Consider the following 20,403-nt stretch of genomic DNA (forward strand, 5'->3'; position numbering starts at 1 on the left):
TGTTTCACAAGGAGATTACTGTTGGAACTACCACGAGAAGACATGAACAGTAGAATTACTGAGGATTAGCCAGAAACTTTGTATGTAATAGAATTCTAGGTAATACCTAACCATATATCTACACATACCTTACACAGATGTCTTTCTTATGCTATTTCTTATTTGGAATGTTTCAGTTTAAGTCTTCTATTGTAAAAGTCATAACAGAACATAACTTTATTCTTCTACATATTCTCATACTGTTACTTTGAGAACTATAGTTTATATGTATAGCATTGTTATGTGTAAAAGTTTTTAAACTCCATCACGTAAGTCGACATAATGAATTTATTAACACATTTTGTGAAGAAATAAAATGGGACCTGGAACAGTAATTCTCCTTCTGTCCAAATTAACTGTAGTAACAGTTTTCAGTTTCAAATTTTTATTCATAAGAATCCTGAACTATCTCACATTGTCTAAATACAACACTGTCTATATAGAAATAACTGGCACCAGAAACCATTGTATTTCACCGAATGAAAATGGAAATTTCAGTAGAAATAACCTTCCTATTAAAATGAAGTAAAATTTCCTTTCAATGCCCTGGGTATCGATATTACCTTTATGTACAATACTTAAGACTGAGAGTCTTACTATTTAGTAGTGTTTTGGTCTTCAGTGAGTTTCATTACATAAACCAGTGACATGGAATCGTCACAACTCGGAGATACAATGGGTATTGATTTCTGTAAGGAATCTACATGTGGTAAGCAGCCTCTTGACAAGATCTTGCAGGTGGCATATACATGTATATAGTGAAACAAAAACATTCAAAATACTTCATTACAAAGATTAATCTACCACACAACTTGACAATCCAGGATACGGTAGCCAACAGAGAAAAAAAAATTCTTTCCCAACTTCATGAAATCAATCTGCTTTCTACAGTATGTGAGTAAATTTTGAACTATAAGATCAATACTTCTTGACACATTTCAATTTTGAACTTTAATTAACATTGGTATTTTTTTTACAGATTTTGAATTTCAATCAACCATAGATGTCTAATTCTACCTTAAAGGTCTCGAACCTTCAGAGTTACCTGACGGAGTTATTCTAAGGCAGCATATCTCATTTCCTATTTTCTTGGTAGTAAACTTTGTAAAATTGATATCTTTCTCCTTTTCGCAAGTCATTAATATTTGTTAAGACTTTTTACAGGACTGGATGAGACTTTAGAAGATTTTCAATAAGGTTGGAAATGTCTCCTTGAAAATGTGAGAGCATTACAGTGCAAGCAATTCTGATGAAGCAGTTTACAGGTATTGCAAGTGTTTTAAATCCTGCAATAAGCTCTAAAAAATAAACCAAATAATAACTTTTTTGGGCTCAAATTCAGTGGGCAGATTTATCACAGGACAATATAGAGGTGGGCTTAATACCAGACATGGGCTTATTACTGAATAACTACAGTCACAGATATATTATGTAATTCAAATATTTTGATCTCTGAATACATCTAGCTAATAACAGTAAAAGCAACAGAGGGAATCGTGTGGCTTCTAAAAGTTTTTCAGTGGTAATAATACAGATTCAGTCCTGATATCACTAAAAAACAGAGAAATAAATTTTAAAATACAACCAACAAAAAAATAATAATATTTTGCAGTGTATTGTACCCTTGTGTAGAATGGCTATAGGTTTCATATGATAAATTAGAACCGATATGGTAAATCTATTGTTTTGAAGGATTTTTAAAATAAATATTTTTATTTTCTATCAATACTGACAAACCTGACGTAGAAATGATTAAATTTACCTGTAAGCCAAACTGAGATAAATATGAATGAAGCTTCTAAACTGTAACTACATGAATTCTTAAGATGTTATTTATCTGTAAAGAAGATTTTGTGGGAGCAAATTTTTGGTATTTTGTTTAATCTTAAGTCATCTCTACTAGAGACAGCTAAAGAATTTATCTACAGTTGAAATTTCAGGGCCATTAACCCTGATCTGTGTATGGATGAACTGATATCTTTTTGCTCTTTAAATAACAAAGGATTTCAAACATCAACCACAAACTCAAAAAATCCACCTTTATGATAGTAATGTAGTAAAACAGGAATTTTTTCACAGCGCCTATTCAGGTGGAATCCTTTTATTGACTGAAGTTCTATTATGTAAATGCAAAACAAGCGATACGTATGAAGCTTTGTTCCTGTCCGGCACGACCCATCTAGGATTACTTAAAGACAAAAGGAATGTTGTACACTTCTGTGACATCACAAAGGACAACACGATAATTAAATTCAAAATGTACTGTCCAAATTTCAGGGTCATTGTGATCCTTCTTGGGACTATTCAATGTAATTTCTTGATCAAAATAACCAAAAAATCTTTAATCACCAGAAGCTATGTACGTACCAACATCATGGAGATAATTGAGTCCACTTTTCTCTCTCATTTATCACTACCAACTCCAGTTCAATATATCTGTAGCTTTAGAATGACAACATTCGGATGGTAGAGGTGTTTTTCGCAGTCTGAGCAGCCATTTTCTGTCATGGCAATGCAGGCACTGTTCTTATCTAACAACTACCTACTCAGACTTTACACTGTCATTGTATGTATCTAACTGCAATCTTGCTTTAATTAAGTCATATTCTCAACGTTCCTTTGTTAACTGCCAAGACAAGAATTCATTTTTTCAGTCCATATATAGGTTTATTTAAATTTATACCCATACCATAATAGGATTCATACACCTTTGATCAAAAATTTAAACAAGCTTTAACATGTGCTTTATTCATCAATATGCAAAATTCCTTTTAATTTAACCAGTCAACCGCTTACCAACATTATTTCTATACTTAAACACCATTTTTTTTAAAGATTCTTTTCAAAATTCCTCAAACGTAACACCAGAATCAAAGCAAATATCAGTACTGCTCATGATAATGTCTTCATGTATTGGAACAAATGAATGAGAAATAGTGAAAATGTACACCCAAGTTTCTGGTGCCATAAGATATCTAATATGTGATCCTGTACCAAAGAAAACAATTGCGAAAACAAATCTTGTTAATAAAACAAACTATGGTACTGTTTTCATTTCAAATAAATTTTGGAACATTACAGCTAATTCAAATAATCTAAAAATACTGCCCAGTGAACCTGTCTGGTTGTGCTAGAGCTTTACAGTCTGATTATCCTATTCTATTTTTAGAAACAATGACCATGACCATATCTATTAAAACAAATAAATGATGTACACTCAAATTTCACAATTCAAAATAATTTCAGACTTAACCTATCTTAGATATTGTCCACAGATATGAAAGCATGGTTCCCTCACAATTATAACATAAAAAACACATAGGTATACCACTGTAGTTCCAAACTTTATAAAAAAGATGATTTTACAAATCAACCTATGATCTGGGTAATTCTTGTACTTCCGTAAAATCTGATTAATTAAATAGGTTAATGCATGTGCTTGTTTACTGAACTTGTGAAGCAGTTAAACTGAGATATTGTCCACAGAAATGAAAGCATGGTGCCCTCACAATTAAATAACATGTAAAACACATAGGAATACAGCTATAGTTCAAATGAAATATTTATGCTGTCCTTGGAAATTCACACAACATATCGATTCTAATAGAACTTCTTCATTCAACCGTGAGAGACAAATAACACTACAAAACATACCTTAACCAAAATTAAATATAAATATTCTGTAACTACCTTCCATGAATAACTATCAGGGATGTTGATTACAACTAGAAGGAATAAATTCTATTCTACACAGGTTAGTTTTGGGGAGTATAAATCTTTGCTTTGTAATAGGCATACAGCATGACACTTAACCTTTAATGCTATGTTAAGTTTTCCCCTATGCATTGTTCAGCTCAATGGAGTGTATTATTTTGCACTTTTTAACTACATGAATTATTCTAATTATAATAATTTTCTAATTTTTTGTATTTTAACATATTTTGTCCTCATATTAAAACCAGTGTTGTAATACAATCATGACTGTTTCAGAAGCTCTGGAATTTCGTAAACATCTATTTATTGTCTAAACATCTACAGATGCTATTGTTTATACTCTGTGGTTTAAACATCTATAATTTCTATTGTTTAGGTCTATTATTTCTATGTTTTAAACCTATAACAAGGCTTTTGTGTAAACATTATGTATTTGATGTTTAAACTTATAGTTTCTATTGTTTAATTATCTATAGATCCTATTGTTTAATCATCTATAGTTTTTATTGTTTAAACATCTATAGTTCCTATTGTTTAAAGTTTTAGAGTTTCCATTGTTTTAACATATACTTTCATATGCATCTAAAAATTATGTGTTATGCATCTACTCCTCTGAGAATTAAAAAAAACTTTTATTCTAGTGATGAGCATTTCAAAGGTTAGATTTTAGAATGTAATTTTAAAGCAAAAAATCAATAAATTGCTGAACTACTTTATCAAATACAGGCATCAGAGTATGCAGAACAGGAAATCATTCATTTTCACATAATATTCTTAATTTATTCCTCGAGTAAAAACATTCTTTGTTATAATAACATTTTTGAAGACTTCATGCATGGAAAGAGAGATTTTTGAGGATATTCTTCATAATGAAGAGAGAGGCAGTTATTATGCTTTAATTTTTGCAATTTTCGCCAGTTTTTCCGTGATTAAAAAAGCAAGTTGAAATATTGATTTTCTGGTTTTAAAATATCAGGGAATGGGATTCACCATGTCAGAATTCACAAATTTGAATGTTTTTTGTTTGTGGTGATAATTAACACAAAATTCAATGGAAATCTACCCATGATATGAGAGTTATACCTTACCAATGAGAAAAAGTTCAAAATTGTTCACGCTATCAACCAAATCATGGGGGTGGTCGGGTGGTGCAGTGGTAGCTCATTCACCTTTCACCTAGCTGTCTGGGGTTCGAATCTCAGAAAGTGAAAAGGTACGGGGTCACCTGTCTGACCACGTGGGTTTCTGCAGGGTACTCAAGTTTCCTCCAACAATAAGACCCCTCACACACTTACTACCGGGCAAACAAGAGTGTCTAACATAAGTTGCTAAAACTTGTTTCGCAAGTGTTGTAAAATAAATAAAATTTATATTGTTTAACCAAATCACACTGTCATCTACACTGTCATAGATAAATGGTCCTTTTTCAGCTTAGATAACAAAGTATACAGAAACATGAAAGTCCAAGATATCAAGTTGGAATTTATCGTATATCAAATGATGTCCTACTTTCAGTCAAACATCCGAGCAGTACATCTTTAACATCTAGATATTGTATTATGTAAACATTTGGTGTTTCTATTTTGTAAACATTTCTAATCGTGCCCCGTGTATTTTATGTAAACCTTAACAGTTGTAGTATCAAATGAATATATGAAAAATTATAATATTGTAAAATGTGCATAAAATATGAAAATCTTAGGTCAATAAAAATGAATCAATTTTAAGAACAAAGAAATGGTCCCTAATTGTTTTGTGTCAAAATTAATTTTTCGAAGGCCATTCATATTTAATCTAATATCCATTTTTTTCTTTCAATAAATATATTCTCATTATGATCCAATGTGACTTGATGCCATTACATATTGACAAATCAGAGTTCCAGCAAAATGCTGGGATTTCATTACCTCATATTCATAGTCACTCCATTTTTGTACAGAGTGGATGTGAGGAAATTTAATTCTCCTGCCAGCGTACACAGGCATAATACTAGATCTGTCATTGAGTTTCTAACTCCACAAGCCAGTAGTTGATACTATAGCCTAATTCCATCCCAGTAGAATTCCCAGTAATAAAGCATCCCAGAGTATTGTGTACCAGCCTTTGGATGCAGTAGGACAGTTGGGAATACGCAGGGCTGACTTATCAATATGGTTATGAATGTTCCCACACGCCCTCTCCAATGTCAGTTTAAATGGAGGCTTGATTTAAGGAAGGCAGATTCACGGTGGCGTGTATCCAGTGAACGGTACGCCGAACCAAACGGCCCGGACATTATTCATGAATAAATGATACAAACCACTTGGTCAAACGTGACTGTCGGTGCGATCACAAACAACTGTTGGATGGACAGCAATTTAAGTGTACAGGCAAATTATTTGTGTTGTCAGTTCCATTGTGAAAAAAAGTACCACACAAATCCATATAAAAAAAGCATCACAGTTCGATATAGAATTTTTAACTGAAAGAGGCTGAATAATTCATTAAAATATACATCAGAATAATTTAGATATCTCAAGATCTTAATTCAAACATTTGGCTGAGCAGAAAAGGCACGAGCTGTTGCCAGGCCTTCAGTGTTTCACCATAATATCATTCCATCAGTACATTATATCCATTCACAACTCCTTGTAGAAATTTCTGCAGCTCAAAGCTTATGTATCCAAAGCCCCGCCTGTTGCTTATTCCACCACCATGACACCAGTACATTACATATTCACCAACAATTCCATCTACAAATTTTCTTGACTCAAAGCAATGCCCGAAGTATCCTGAACCAATTCTGATTGGAAACCATTAAATCATTAACACTGGGACGATATCTTCACTTTGAGAATGATAATTTTGAGGAATTCCTCCCTATTCTACCCAATCACATGATATCTGACTAGGAATCATTGTCTAGGTTCAAGCAAACCTCTTCAGATGATCTATATTCAACCTTCTGAGAAAAATATATCCCGATGTTCTTGTATGATCCTCTCAGTTGTAAAGCATAACTGGAAAACTGATTTCAAATGGTGCTAGAGTATAAACGTAGAAATCTAAGCACCATAGAAAACCAGGACTCCAGGTGAGCAGACATTCAGGATTTCTGCAACCTTACTGAAAGCCAATCTCAAACAAAACCCTTCATCACTTTCATGAAAAATAAACTCTTGCCCCAAATATTCAAGTAGTCGTTTGTAAATATATCAATAAATTCTATTTTTGTTTTGTATATCATAAACAATTTTCAAAAGAATAAATCCACTTAAACAGCTAAATTTCATATGTATGTTTTATACAAATATCTCACACACAAATACACACAAATATCTCACACACAAATACACACAAAAATATCTCACACACAAATATCTCACACACAAATATCTCACACACAAACATCTCACACCAAAATATTTTACACGCAAACGTCTCACACACAAACATTCACACCAAAATATCTCACACCAAAATATCTTACACACAAACATCTCGCACACAAACATTCACACCAAAATATCTCGCACACAAACATCTCAAACACAAATACCTCACACAAATCAACTCACACACAAACATCTCACACCAAAATATCTCACACACAAATATCTCACACAAAAATACATGTATCTTTCACACAAATATCCACCGAGTTGATCAATTTCACAATCAAATTTTCCATAAGTGTGAAATCCAAGCCAATTTCTAAATCAATTCCGAAAAACTGCACCAATCTATATGTTATTTCCTTCCCATCACATATCAAATGACCCAATCACAACATATTTATACCTGATACTTATCAAAATCGATAAGTTATTGTAAATCAACATAGGCAAAACAATTATAAAACGAATATTTTATAACGCAAAAAGGAAAAATCCAGCCTTTTCAGTGGGGATTGTAATAACGTAAAGGAGCAATTTGAAATCACAGGGGACTGTTTTCATGGTAATAAAACTCCTGGTCTATAGACACAGGGGACTGTTGTCATGGTAACATAACTCCTGGTCTATAGACACAGGGAACTGTTGTCATGGTAACATAACTCCTGGTCTATAGACACAGGGGACTGTTGTCATGGTAGTATAACACCTGGTCTATAGACACAGGGGACTGTTGTCATGGTAACATAACTCCTGGTCTATAGACACAGGGGACTGTTGTCAAGTTAATATAACTCCTGGTCTATAGACACAGGGGACTGTTGTCAAGGTAATAAAACACCTGGTTTATAGACTCAGGGGACTGTTGTCATGGTAACATAACTCCTGGTCTATAGACACAGGGACTGTTGTCATGGTAATGTAACTCCTGGTCTATAGACACAAGGGACTGTTGTCATGGTAATTAACTCCTGGTCTATAGACACAGGGGACTGTTGTCATGGTAACATAACTCCTGGTCTATAGACACATTGACTGTTGTCATGGTAATGTAACTCCTGGTCTATAGACACAGGGGACTGTTGTCTTGATGATATAAATCCTGGTCTGTATACACAGGGATTGTTGTCATGGTAATGTAACTCCTTGTCTATAGACACTGGGGACTATTTTCTTGATGATATAAATCCTGGTATATAGACACAAGGACTGTTGTCATGGTAATGTAATTCCTGGTCTATAGACACAGGGGACTGTTGTCATGGTAATGAACTCCTTGTCTATATACACAGGGGACATGGTACATTTTATACATGATGTGACTGGAATTCTTCTAACTTAACTTATCTGAAATCACAAAAAGGATTTAAAGTCAAACCTGTCTTTTAAGACCAACTAAGGAAGCAAGGAAAAGTGACCATTATAGGAAGGTGACCTTGAAGTTCAATCACTAGAAGGCCTAATTACACATTTAATTCATTTGTTTGTTGATCAGCGTTTAAGGTATATAGTCGATGTCCAAAATATGAAGTCTGTTTAATATTCTAAATACAGAATTTATAAAACAACAGATGTTGACAATACTGGGATCATAATGTCATGTAAGCTTGGAATTTATAGATAAAACAAAACAGTTATAAATAGCATGAAATTGCAAGACTTTTGAATGAAAAATACACTAAATGTTTAAATAGATATTAAGATAAAGGAATAGAATAAGGTGTTATTGACACAGGGAATGTGTCGTACACACAAGAGGTATGTATGTTCTAACCTTACTCCTCAATATGTATATGTTTTTGTTTGTAACATAAATATTCTTGAAATGATTGTATGCGAGTTTGTATGTGTACCATATAAGGGCATGCACATGTGTGTACTTATATGACACAAAGGAAATTCATGTGCGCATTTATTATTGTAAAATACACAAAGGATAGCAGATGTGTGTTTTACGTGTACATATAAAGGTTTGTGTGTGTTTATGTGTGTATATCATACAGGTACATGATAATGTGTATGTGTTCCAAGGATGTCACACATGTGTACATGTCCTCAATATATGGACACTACACCACCAACATCGCATGCACATGCTCAACCATATATTTGCACATTATACATAATTTATTCCAAAAACATGTTACACTTTTAAGATCTATCTTTTTTCATAAAAACAGCAGACCTAAGAAAATAAACACATGCTATACAATATCAGGACCACATACATAGATTAATCACTGGCCTATATTACAAAGATACCTGTTGCTGGCCTAGAGACGTTAAAATCATCCTGACCAATTCTTACGGCTCCGTGCTGCTAGTATTGTAGGTTATAAGGAGTAGTCACATAAACTGCCTCTATGATTCCTCAGCCAACACTGTCCAGAGAAGTCCTTTTCAACAGTCTTTTCCTCGTTGGTTACAGTTGTCTCTAGTGTAAAGCTTGAGGAGCCTTCTCCAAGGACTCTGGTAGCGACAATGGCTGACTAAGATACATTAACTAAGAGTCAGTGATGCAGAGAGTTGTGTTGCTGCTGATGCTGGAAGCAGGGATGAGCTTCCGTCGTTGTCGACACAAACGCCTCACCAATATTGGAAACAAAACTACGATTCTGGGTCACTCCTAGACAGCGGACTACATGGAGTTTACCCATTAGAGACTGCCATTATTCCAAAAAGTCAACAACAACAACAACATTTAGGTGTCAGATTTGCATATATTTGTGCGAATGAACTCCTAAATGCACACATATGATGTTTATAACAGGTTTTTTGTGTAAGAAGTCATACATATGTAGCGGTGATCTTATGGCTTCTCGGATATAAATTGGCACAGAGGAGAAAGGCTTGACAAGATACATAGATCCATAGTGCGGAAGAATAGTACAATCAATGAAAGCCTGCTTCACACATGCTATTTGTGCTGGAGTGTTTCTCAGGATGAGCCAGATGATACCGAACTACGGCCACTGTACTGATGTTCAATTCATCTGAAGGCGGCTCTCACGGTCTCCCTCATACAATCAACACGATATTAACCTTCAATTAATGCCACATTACTTGCCTCCATGGCCAATCAAGGAATACAAACACTCATTCAGCAAGCTCCAGGAAATTTTAAATAAATAAATTATGATAGCAATGAATTCCTGTTTTGAAGAATCATCTGCACTTCTTATGGTTTTAAAGTATATATGTATACAAAAAGCACATAAAGTATGTCTGCATATGGAGTGCAAGCGATCACGTCACTTCACCAGAATTTCTACTGATAGCTTGTGTGTGCAGTATAACCTGTGTAATTCCGACCTGTGGTCAGCCTAGCCTCCATGTCCTCAGAGATGGACTTATCTGGTCACACTCAGTCTCAATACTGACAACTTTTATATCTCTGTTCCTGCCCCAGAGACCTCATAAAAACGTTGACGACCATAAAAGGTGACATGTTCGGTGAGCCTCGCGAGTCTAATTTGATCACAATGGTGACCCTGGCCTTACTGTTTAGGTTTAATCAATATAATAAGTTATCAGATGGTATTTTATGTACCTCTAAAACTGCAATGTAAACTAGGTGGGATTGTTTCCTTAAAACAAAGACTTGGTCAACCGATATCCACATACTAGCTATACTACAAACAATAGGCTTTACAGCACTGCGTGGTCACAGACCAATGCTTTAAGTTATTAGTTGTATATCTGTTGTTTTTATCTTTTCAATGAGAGACAATAGCAACAAGGGCAGACAACCCTGTTAAGTACAGTCAATACAATTGTTTGAAAATAATATCTGGAGACAAATACTACTCACAAGGAGTAGATAGCATTACTAAGCAAAATGTTTCAGTTCTATTTTTTTATTCTTTTGGAGGGGTTGGTGGTGGGGGAGGGGGGCATTTTTTGTCTTTTTCTTTGTTTCAAAAAAAGGTTAAAAAAAAGCGAGTGTATCATAACAATTAAAAAAAGCCTCAGTTTGAAAAATCACATCTCCATTTCTCTGAATCCATTTCTGTTTATTTTTTCTGTTTTTAGCTGCTATATTGTACACTTTATGTGCACATGCACATGAAAAGTTAAAAAATAATTTCGAACTAAGGGAAAAAACACTGCTGAGATGACCTACTTTGACAATCCCAAGCTAAAACCAGGACTGTTCTGGCCATGATTAACTAGACTAACAAAGTACAGTGAGCCTTTATACAAAGATTGAACAGTTAAAATATTCATTGCCAGTCAAAGCTTGCAGGCATGTGACAAGTGCAACAGTCAAATATGACTTTAGCATAAACAGGTTGGAAATTAACGCTTTTTCAACAGAATGTGTCAGCTATTGTCAGAAATTTTTTTCTCAAAAAAAACAATACAAAACAAAATCAGGAAAAGTGAATGAAATAATTATTTCATCTAGTTATAGCTATAAAACACAAAAATTGTTTTAAGGAATGTAACAAGCTTAAGTCATTTATCAGAGGAGATCTCCAAGGCAATGGGCATAATATTGTAATTGTCATTTTTCAACAAATTCAAGTCTTTGTGAATATGTTGCAAAAAAAAGAAACCACACACACACGCACGCACGCACGCACGCACACACACATCACCACACACACACCACACACACACATACACATAGAAAAATGGAGTGATATGCTTATGTGGTTCGAGTTTAATCCTCAAGAGAGAAACATCCACAAGGAGGACAGTAAACAATCAATATCGTTATATCTGACGATGAAGATCATGTCCCAGGTCACTATCAAACACTCTACATACACTATAGACACGGCACATCCCTTAACAAACTGCCCAAGCTATTGTTCTTTATAATGAAATCATGCTTGGCTGTTGAAAGAAGCACACCAGCTATACCAAAACCATTATATATGTTACCGTCATCTACAAAAAAAGCCAATAAAAGCATTTACAAAATCAGATTATGGAAAACCGTCCGACTGTGTGACTACTAAGGCTGAATAAGTTTGGAATAACAAAAAACACACATAGCTATTCCATAGGGGGCTTCCATTGGCATTTCAGCTTTATCATGTCTCCATCAATGGGTTTTACACCTCTGTTCATATATAGAATGCAGAACTATATATGTTTAAAATATTGTTGAGTTTTTGGAATACAGTTTTATTATCAAACTGGTATGTGTTTTGTGATTATATAAACAATGTATTAATTCTCGAGTATACACGATGTATCAAATTTGACATCAGCACCTCTTCACATCTTGATTCCAAGTTAAATTCCCCTTCCTTAACAAGACCTTTCATTTCCCTTATTCCTAGGATAGATCAAGCTGACATTATAAAATATTTCTTACCGATTATAATCATACCTCATTGTGGGCGGTCCTTATTCAAGATAGATCGAGCCGACATTCCAAAATATTTCTTACCGATTATAATCATATTTCATTGTGGGCGGTCCTTATTCCTATGATAGATCGAGATGACATTCTAAAAAATTTCTTACAGATCATAATTTTGTTTCATTTTGGGCACTCCACAGCGTTAAAAGTGCAAGTACACATTGAAATGCTTCAACCTAAGTGGTTCTAATTTGCACTTCATTAGGAAATATATAAATATCTCATGTCTTTAGCTGTTAAATTGTTTCCCTCTACATCAGACTGGGGACAACGTATTCCAATCGTAAATTACCAATATTTACACCATCTAGTCAACCGGTATCGGACAAAATAGAAAGATGATAGAAATGTGCAATAATGCGATCAATTTTATCATATTTCAGGTATTCTCAGATTAATGAATTTCTATTGGTTGGGCGAGTAGAGGAGGAGTGACTGACCGCTTGTTGTGGCCAGGTGGCTGTGTGGGAGAGCCTCTAACAAGCCATCTAGACCAATTAAGGTAAATTTGTTTGTCTTGCATATCTAAGGTCACATTTGGACAAAAGTACATGACGGTAAACAATCTCAGCTACAACACTACTGACAGAGCTATAGCTGTGCAATTATTTAATACAAATATCTATATACAATGTCATTAATTCTTTCATGTAGGACTTATTGTCTAAAATCTTTGTTGGGTGGGACAATGGTAACGCAGTCGGCTATCATCAGGTTGACTGAGGTTCGATTTCTTGATCAGATGTGAAGAGGTATCAGGGTCAAATGCCCAATCAAGTAGGTTTCCCCAGATATCTTAAAATTCCTTCAACAACAATCTGAGCCAACCATTCCTTCCCCTAATATTACCAGAGACATTATCACCATGGATACGTATACAATTCCCAGGAAAACTGAAATCACAGGAAATATGTCTATATCATACTTCAATATAACTGCTTTTAAAGTGACATAATTCTTGTGCAAAGCAATTTGGTAACAGCAGCTTAATTTGCCAATATAATTTTGTTTTGACGACATTGTTAAATGTCTTTCGGCATCAGAAAATTAAGTAGAAATGGAATTACCTAATGATGCATACTGTTGGACAATTGATCGACACAGGGTTTTACCGTAACAAAACACCAGTATGCATCCATACCAACTGCTAACAGTATCTCGGTGTTGGGACTAAAACATTCTCGTCTTTTCTATCTATATATCACCTTGTCACCGGAGTTGTCACTGACAGCTTGGGTAATGAATATTGAGAAGATTTAAGGTCAACGAATATAACACATCAACCTTCATAAGTAGGATCAGCTTCTGCCTGTATTGGTATCATGTAATCGTCACAAATTTTATTAAGATGTTGAAATTACCAAATTACCAGCTTCTTAGGACAGCAAAGACATTGATTTTCAAAATTAAGGCCAAGAGCTATCTTTGTTCTGGAAGAATGACATCCTCAATGACAGCATGCTTAGTTTAAGGTGATCTTAACAACAAGCCTAATGCATTATACTTTTTTCCCTATTCTCAGGATACATTAAACTCTACCATAAGGAGTGACAATTTAGGTTAAGCTTCTTGGCATTTTTAAAGCAAGCACACAAGTGACTGTACTTAAAGTACATATAAACTTATCTGTTGACAGATGATGACCCATATCTAGAAAGCTTCCTTGGTGACGTAATTATTAGATTTTTCAAGACCGAATAAATACAAGAAGAATTTTTTGTTCGTAGAAGCTCAAACAGGCTTTTTGCTCTTTTACCATGAAAATGAAAGATTTCTAAATGTATGTGAAAAAAAAATCAGTTTGCTTCCAATGAATTGTACATTGAAGCCCGGTTTGATAATAGGATGCAAATTGAACCAATATGTCTCATGTCATTAAGACCTTGTGTGTGCTGTTAAAAGCTTTGAGATGAAATCCAACCATCACTCATGTCATTATGTAACTGATATAGCTGTGACCCCTTTTGACCTTTGACCACAAATGACCTTGACCCGGATTTATTTTATTTTCCAGGCAACAGAAAGAAAATGAGTAATTATTTGAACTGTGAAACAAGAAATTGAACGACAAAAATCAAAACCACAAAATTTCCTCTTGAGCGAAGAACCACAAAGATGACTCATAAGAGTTCTGCAATCACCCCTACGATAAAAGCTGCCTGTATCCCTGATTTAATCTTTAGAGATCACACATGTTAGCAGAATCTGGACAAATTAAAATGGTTTAAGGTCAGTGATTAAAACTTTAGAATCCATTATTATATTGGAAATCAAACCAAGATTCATAACCCTACTATAAATATAATATTGTAAGGCATAAAGTATACCTCCACAAACACATATAAAAAATTTCAAAACTTTCATAGAAATACATCCTATTGTGTTCTTTTTTCTGTTGGTTTTAAGCAAACTTTTGTGCTGTCCACTGAAGACATAATCAGTAATGGTCTTTAGTCTTCATCCCTTTCCATGGGATTCAGTTCCAGGTTGTTTTAATCTCGATCTGGTTTCCAGAGATTCAGTCTCTACCTGTTGCCACTTTGTTCAAAAAGTTTTCATCCGGTTTCCAAAGAGTCAGTCTATATCTAGTGCCTGGTTGTTCTAGTGTCCATTCCATTCCTTGTGATTCAGTCTAAATCTGGTGCCTGGTTGTTCTAGTGTCCATTCCATTCCCTGTGATTCAGTCTATATCTGGTGCCTGGTTGTTCTAGTCTCCATTCAATTCCCTGTGATTCAGTCTATATCTGGTGCCTGGTTGTTCTAGTCTCCATTCCATTCCCTGTGATTCAGTCTATATCTGGTGCCTTGTTGTTCTAGTCTCCATTCCATTCCCTGTGATTCAGTCTATATCTGGTGCCTTGTTGTTCTAGTCTCCATTCCATTCCCTGTGATTCAGTCTATATCTGGTGCCTTGTTGTTCTAGTCTCCATTCCATTCCCTGTGATTCAGTCTATATCTGGTGCCTTGTTGTTCTAGTCTCCATTCCATTCCCTGTGATTCAGTCTATATCTGGTGCCTTGTTGTTCTAGTCTCCATTCCATTCCCTGTGATTCAGTCTATATCTGGTGCCTTGTTGTTCTAGTCTCCATTCCATTCCCTGTGATTCAGTCTATATCTGGTGCCTGGTTGTTCTAGTGTCCATTCCATTCCCTGTGATTCAGTCTATATCTGGTGCCTTGTTGTTCTAGTCTCCATTCCATTCCCTGTGATTCAGTCTATATCTGGTGCCTGGTTGTTCTAGTGTCCATTCCATTCCCTGTGATTCAGTCTATATCTGGTGCCTTGTTGTTCTAGTCTCCATTCCATTCCCTGTGATTCAGTCTATATCTGGTGCCTTGTTGTTCTAGTCTCCATTCCATTCCCTGTGATTCAGTCTATATCTGGTGCCTTGTTGTTCTAGCCTCTGTCTGGTGTCTGGTGATCCATTCTCCACCAGAGCACTGATTTCAAATGGTGCTAGACTCCTTAATATACTAAATCTACCCACCACTTGAGACCAGACCCTTGAGAAGACAGCAATGGTCCCATTTCTCTTGTAACGATCCACCAACTCATAGGTAACAAGAAATCCATACAGCTCATCTGACTTCTAACTTTAAACAAATATCATGACAAACTTGTACCTTTCCATGGTAACACTTTTTCCAAGGCAATCGTTTAATTTTCCATTGTGACAAAATTTCCATGGCAACTATGATCCCCTATTCCTCCTTACATCATAGAGATGTTTACCCATCACATACAACATTAAATTGAATATTCTCCCAAATTACTTAAGCATCATTCTTTATCATTGAAAATGTTCTTTTTCATAGCTACAGCATCAACTGACCATCTAATGACAATACTTGGCAACTGAAAAAAACATAACTTGTCTTTTAAGAAATTCAGTTCACACAGAAGCAATTTAATTTTTCCAACCCAATCGATTAAATTTCAATATATGTAAACTCTTTCAAAGCAAGAAAATAACCATGGAAACAATGAACCTCTATGAGATAACATAATTTCTTTTGTGACTTTCAATTTTTGTACAAATACAAATTTTCATGGCAAAGTTCCATGGTTATGCTTTTCTCGTAACCATTTAACTTTTTGTTGAGCACAACTTTTTTGGCAACTTAAACTTTGTGTTATTAAACAAATTCCTTGACTACATACACTATCTGAGGTAACACAATTCCCATAGCAACCATTCAACTTTTTGTGGTAACACAATTTCCATGGCAACCATTAAGCTTTTTGTGGTGACATAATTTCCATGGCAACAATTCAACTTTCCGAGGTAACATAATTTCAATGCTATAGCAACTCTAAAAACTCCTCACTAACACAAATCAATGGAAACCAAATTGCCTTTAAAAGGCAAAGTGTTTGCTAACACAATTCTGTCTTTGTAGCTACAGACACAACAAGTATATAACCTACACACTTCAAAAATACACAAAAATGAAACTGGTTTCTTTTCTTTGGTCACCTTGACAAAGTTCTAGAATATTTCCCTTCACTCCCAACACCATCAGATTCAGCGAGTTTTAGATAAATGTGGTTTAGTTCATGTATCCTGGATATGTAGTAAGTTAATCTAACCAAAGATCATATTCTTAAATTCTGTTTTTTTGTTTCTGAATTACACAATAATTGGTTGGAGTTCAGGCAAACTCTTGATACAACAAAACCTAGAAGTGACAGACAGTGAATAACACAAACTAATACGTTCATGAAATATGCATACATTGGGCAAGTTTCTCGCATGTTGACAGTACAGATTATTATTTTTATTTTAGTTTTTTCTTCTTCAATTCAACTGTTAATTTTGCAAGCTAGGCATGTTTCATGTGAATATGCTTCTATAACCCAAACTAGTCAATGCCATATTAAACATTCATGAGTTGTGCAAATATTTTTCTACAGACAAAGCATCCAAGAGATTCCTGATCAGGATGTAGTCTCATATTAACAAATAAGTTAAAAAAAGGCAGATTGCAGAAAAAGAAAAGCAAACTTTTCTACTGGAGATCACAATTCAGTAGTTCAATTGTGTATTTCCTCAAATATATTTCAAATTTAAACCAATTTTATGAGGGATAAAACGAACTATTCAAGGCCAAGGGCTCAGAATTTTAAAATTATGCTTTCCTTCTGTGATTTTAAACTAACTTTAAATGAATTTCAAAAATTAGTACTTTCTTTTTCTTTTCAGGACTGTGAAGCCCCTATATAAATTATTCGATTCATTTTGGTTTAAAAATCAAATACCTCTCTTCAAAGTACGTGTATATTGACGTTTGCAAGATATATAACACTTAGTAAGTTGACCCAGCTTTCAGATTTAGGATGGCCATAACCATAAGCATTCAATAGCAATTTTTTTATTTTCTTTTTTAGCGGAAAATGATAATTAAATTCACAGCAATTTTGACAACAGGATACGGAATCAAAATATTCCTGCAACAGGAAACTGGTTACTGCAGTCAATTAAAACAACTGCTTACATCAAGGATGAACAGGGAAGCACTATTTTTAGTGGGGAGTGAGAATTTCTAACCTAAATCAGTGAGAGAACCATATTCTCAGAAATAAGAGTCAAACCATTCTTCATGGAATGATTTCCTATTTTGTACAATATTTTGTGGAGAATCAGATGTATGGATGTTACCTGTAGTTGAAGTCTGTCAGCTTCTTCTCGTCTCTTTTTGGCGTAGAGATCTTGCTTCTGTATAAGTTCTTTCTGCAGAGCAATCTTCTCAAGGAGCTGTTCGTATTGGTCATGGCGAACCTCACTCTTGGCCAGATCCCACTTTTCCGACAGATGTTCATGGCGCTGCAACAGAAACAAAAAATGATCAATACTTATTTGTCTATTACAGCGCTATTCAAATTTTAATGCTGTATTTGGTGGGGTTTTTTTCTCCCTTTATCCGACTTTTTTTTTATTTGACTTTCAATTCAGACTTTTAACTTTTCTGTAAAAAATCTAACAAAAAACTGAAAGCTAGTTCAAGAATGAACCTGGTCATCCGTTTTTGTGTCAATGAAAAATTAACTGAAATCAACATGAACCTTTAAGTAAGTATGATACTTATCAAAAACCAGAAAATGTCTGAAATTTGAATGCCTAAAGCTTCCAATTGCAAATTATTATCATCGTCAAATTTCTATAGATAGGAACAATGACCTTAACACAATAGAACACATTCTCATTATACATATTCCTCTACTTGATTTCATCAAAATCATTGAGGAGTTAGGTTTAATGCTCTGGAGGTATAATATTAATATTTGACATGAAAAAGACGCACCAGGATAGACATGGCTGCCATAATTTTCAAAGAGAAATGGCACATGATTCCAAATTCAAGTTTCAATGAAACACATTTAAAATCTGCTTCTTTCAGGCCAGGTGTTTCGAGAAAGTAACAATATTCCACTTCATCTATTTGATATTTTTCATTGTATTTTTTCACCACTGGCTTTGTTTAACCTATTTCATCAATAAATGAGCATTACTTCATCACAAGTAATATATTATACAATTCTTCAATTTTTTTTTAAACATCCATCAAACCAACGATATCATTGTTTAGTTTAATTATTTAAGGATGCAGGCAGAGAAGAATATCCTCTGTGTATATAAAAAAGAATTTTTAATTGATATTTTCTAGATTATTTAAATCAAAATTATTTCGTAAATGAAGTTTACGTAATTAAATTAGAGTAACAGCATATTCCATAATTTCTAAAGCTGTACATCTAGGGCTAATGTTTGATGTAAATAGAAGGACCAAACAGCTGGAATCCATTTTGTTTGAACAGAAACAGTATTTAGTACTTAAAACTCCAGGGACACGGCATTCGCTCTGATGGTACAACACTAATAGCAAAGTCATGTTTCAATGTAAACCAAGCATAGTATTATTGATGTGGGCTCAAAAATCAGTACTGTGTTCTCATCGACCAAAATAATCACTTAGTCAAGTAATATGCACTGGGATTACTAAGTATACCAACGCATTCTTACAGATCACCAATGGCCGAAACAGTTACATATATTCTAATCAATATTACATTCTGGTAAACCTATCCTGGTGATCTCTGCATAGGACAGCGAGCGAATCGCACGTCTGCCGATCACAGGAAAGGCGGCTTCCATTTTGACATGCAGATTGACTCGTCGCAATATGCAAGACAACGTTAGCTGCTTACACCATATTGGAAACCAGCATGGCTTCCACTAATACCACATCTGTATACCACTTTGGTTCTGACAACTGAAATCCTAAATATTCTGATCTGACCTCCTAGTGAATGTACAAAGAACACATAAATGTTTCATTTGTATCAACATGTTTCTTTGCAGTAATCAAGTATACCATTGGGAAATCAAATTGATATATATATAAGTACGAACTGGTTTTATTGAAACTCGCTTTCAAAGAGAATGGTCTTAATTTAAAACAGAACTAGTACACCTTACATGTCGATCTACCATATTGGAGTAATGTGGTTTGGAATTGCAGTAGGTTACAACGTTGGACACGATATCTACCTAAACATCTCTACTATATAGAATCTATACAATAAAGACATCATGGTGCAGGTTTAAAAAAAGCGTGCCAACATGAAATTCCACGTACAAAAAATGGCCTCCTTCTTTTCTCCAACACATTGTGAAGATGTAAAACGAAATAAAATATTTTACAAAGTCAAGAACTTAATAGTTCTAACGTCTGGAAAAGGATCCACCACATGTTCTGTTTCTCCATATTTAAATTCATAAAATGACACGATTCAGAATCAAATTGGTTGGACCATATCATGCAACCCAGTGTTTGAGCATTAACATCAAAAGAAACCATCATTGATTTCACAGCATTCTAAAAGCAGACATGTTGGCAC

The 20,403-nt window shown here is 34.5% G+C and overlaps 1 protein-coding gene across 1 annotated transcript in view; it reads right to left on the bottom strand.

Annotated features, from left to right (window-relative positions):
- Positions 1-20,403, bottom strand: part of LOC132559986 (uncharacterized) — a 107,685-nt gene that overhangs the window by 22,841 nt on the left and 64,441 nt on the right. The window contains exon 3 of the mRNA XM_060224634.1: positions 18,164-18,328. Coding sequence (XP_060080617.1) covers positions 18,164-18,328 — 165 coding nt within the window. The remainder of the gene's footprint in view (positions 1-18,163; positions 18,329-20,403) is intronic.

Source organism: Ylistrum balloti, unplaced genomic scaffold, assembly GCF_031769215.1.
Source record: "Ylistrum balloti isolate Yb309-2 unplaced genomic scaffold, AGI_CSIRO_Ybal_v1 Utg371000, whole genome shotgun sequence".
Classification (NCBI taxonomy): domain Eukaryota; kingdom Metazoa; phylum Mollusca; class Bivalvia; order Pectinida; family Pectinidae; genus Ylistrum; species Ylistrum balloti.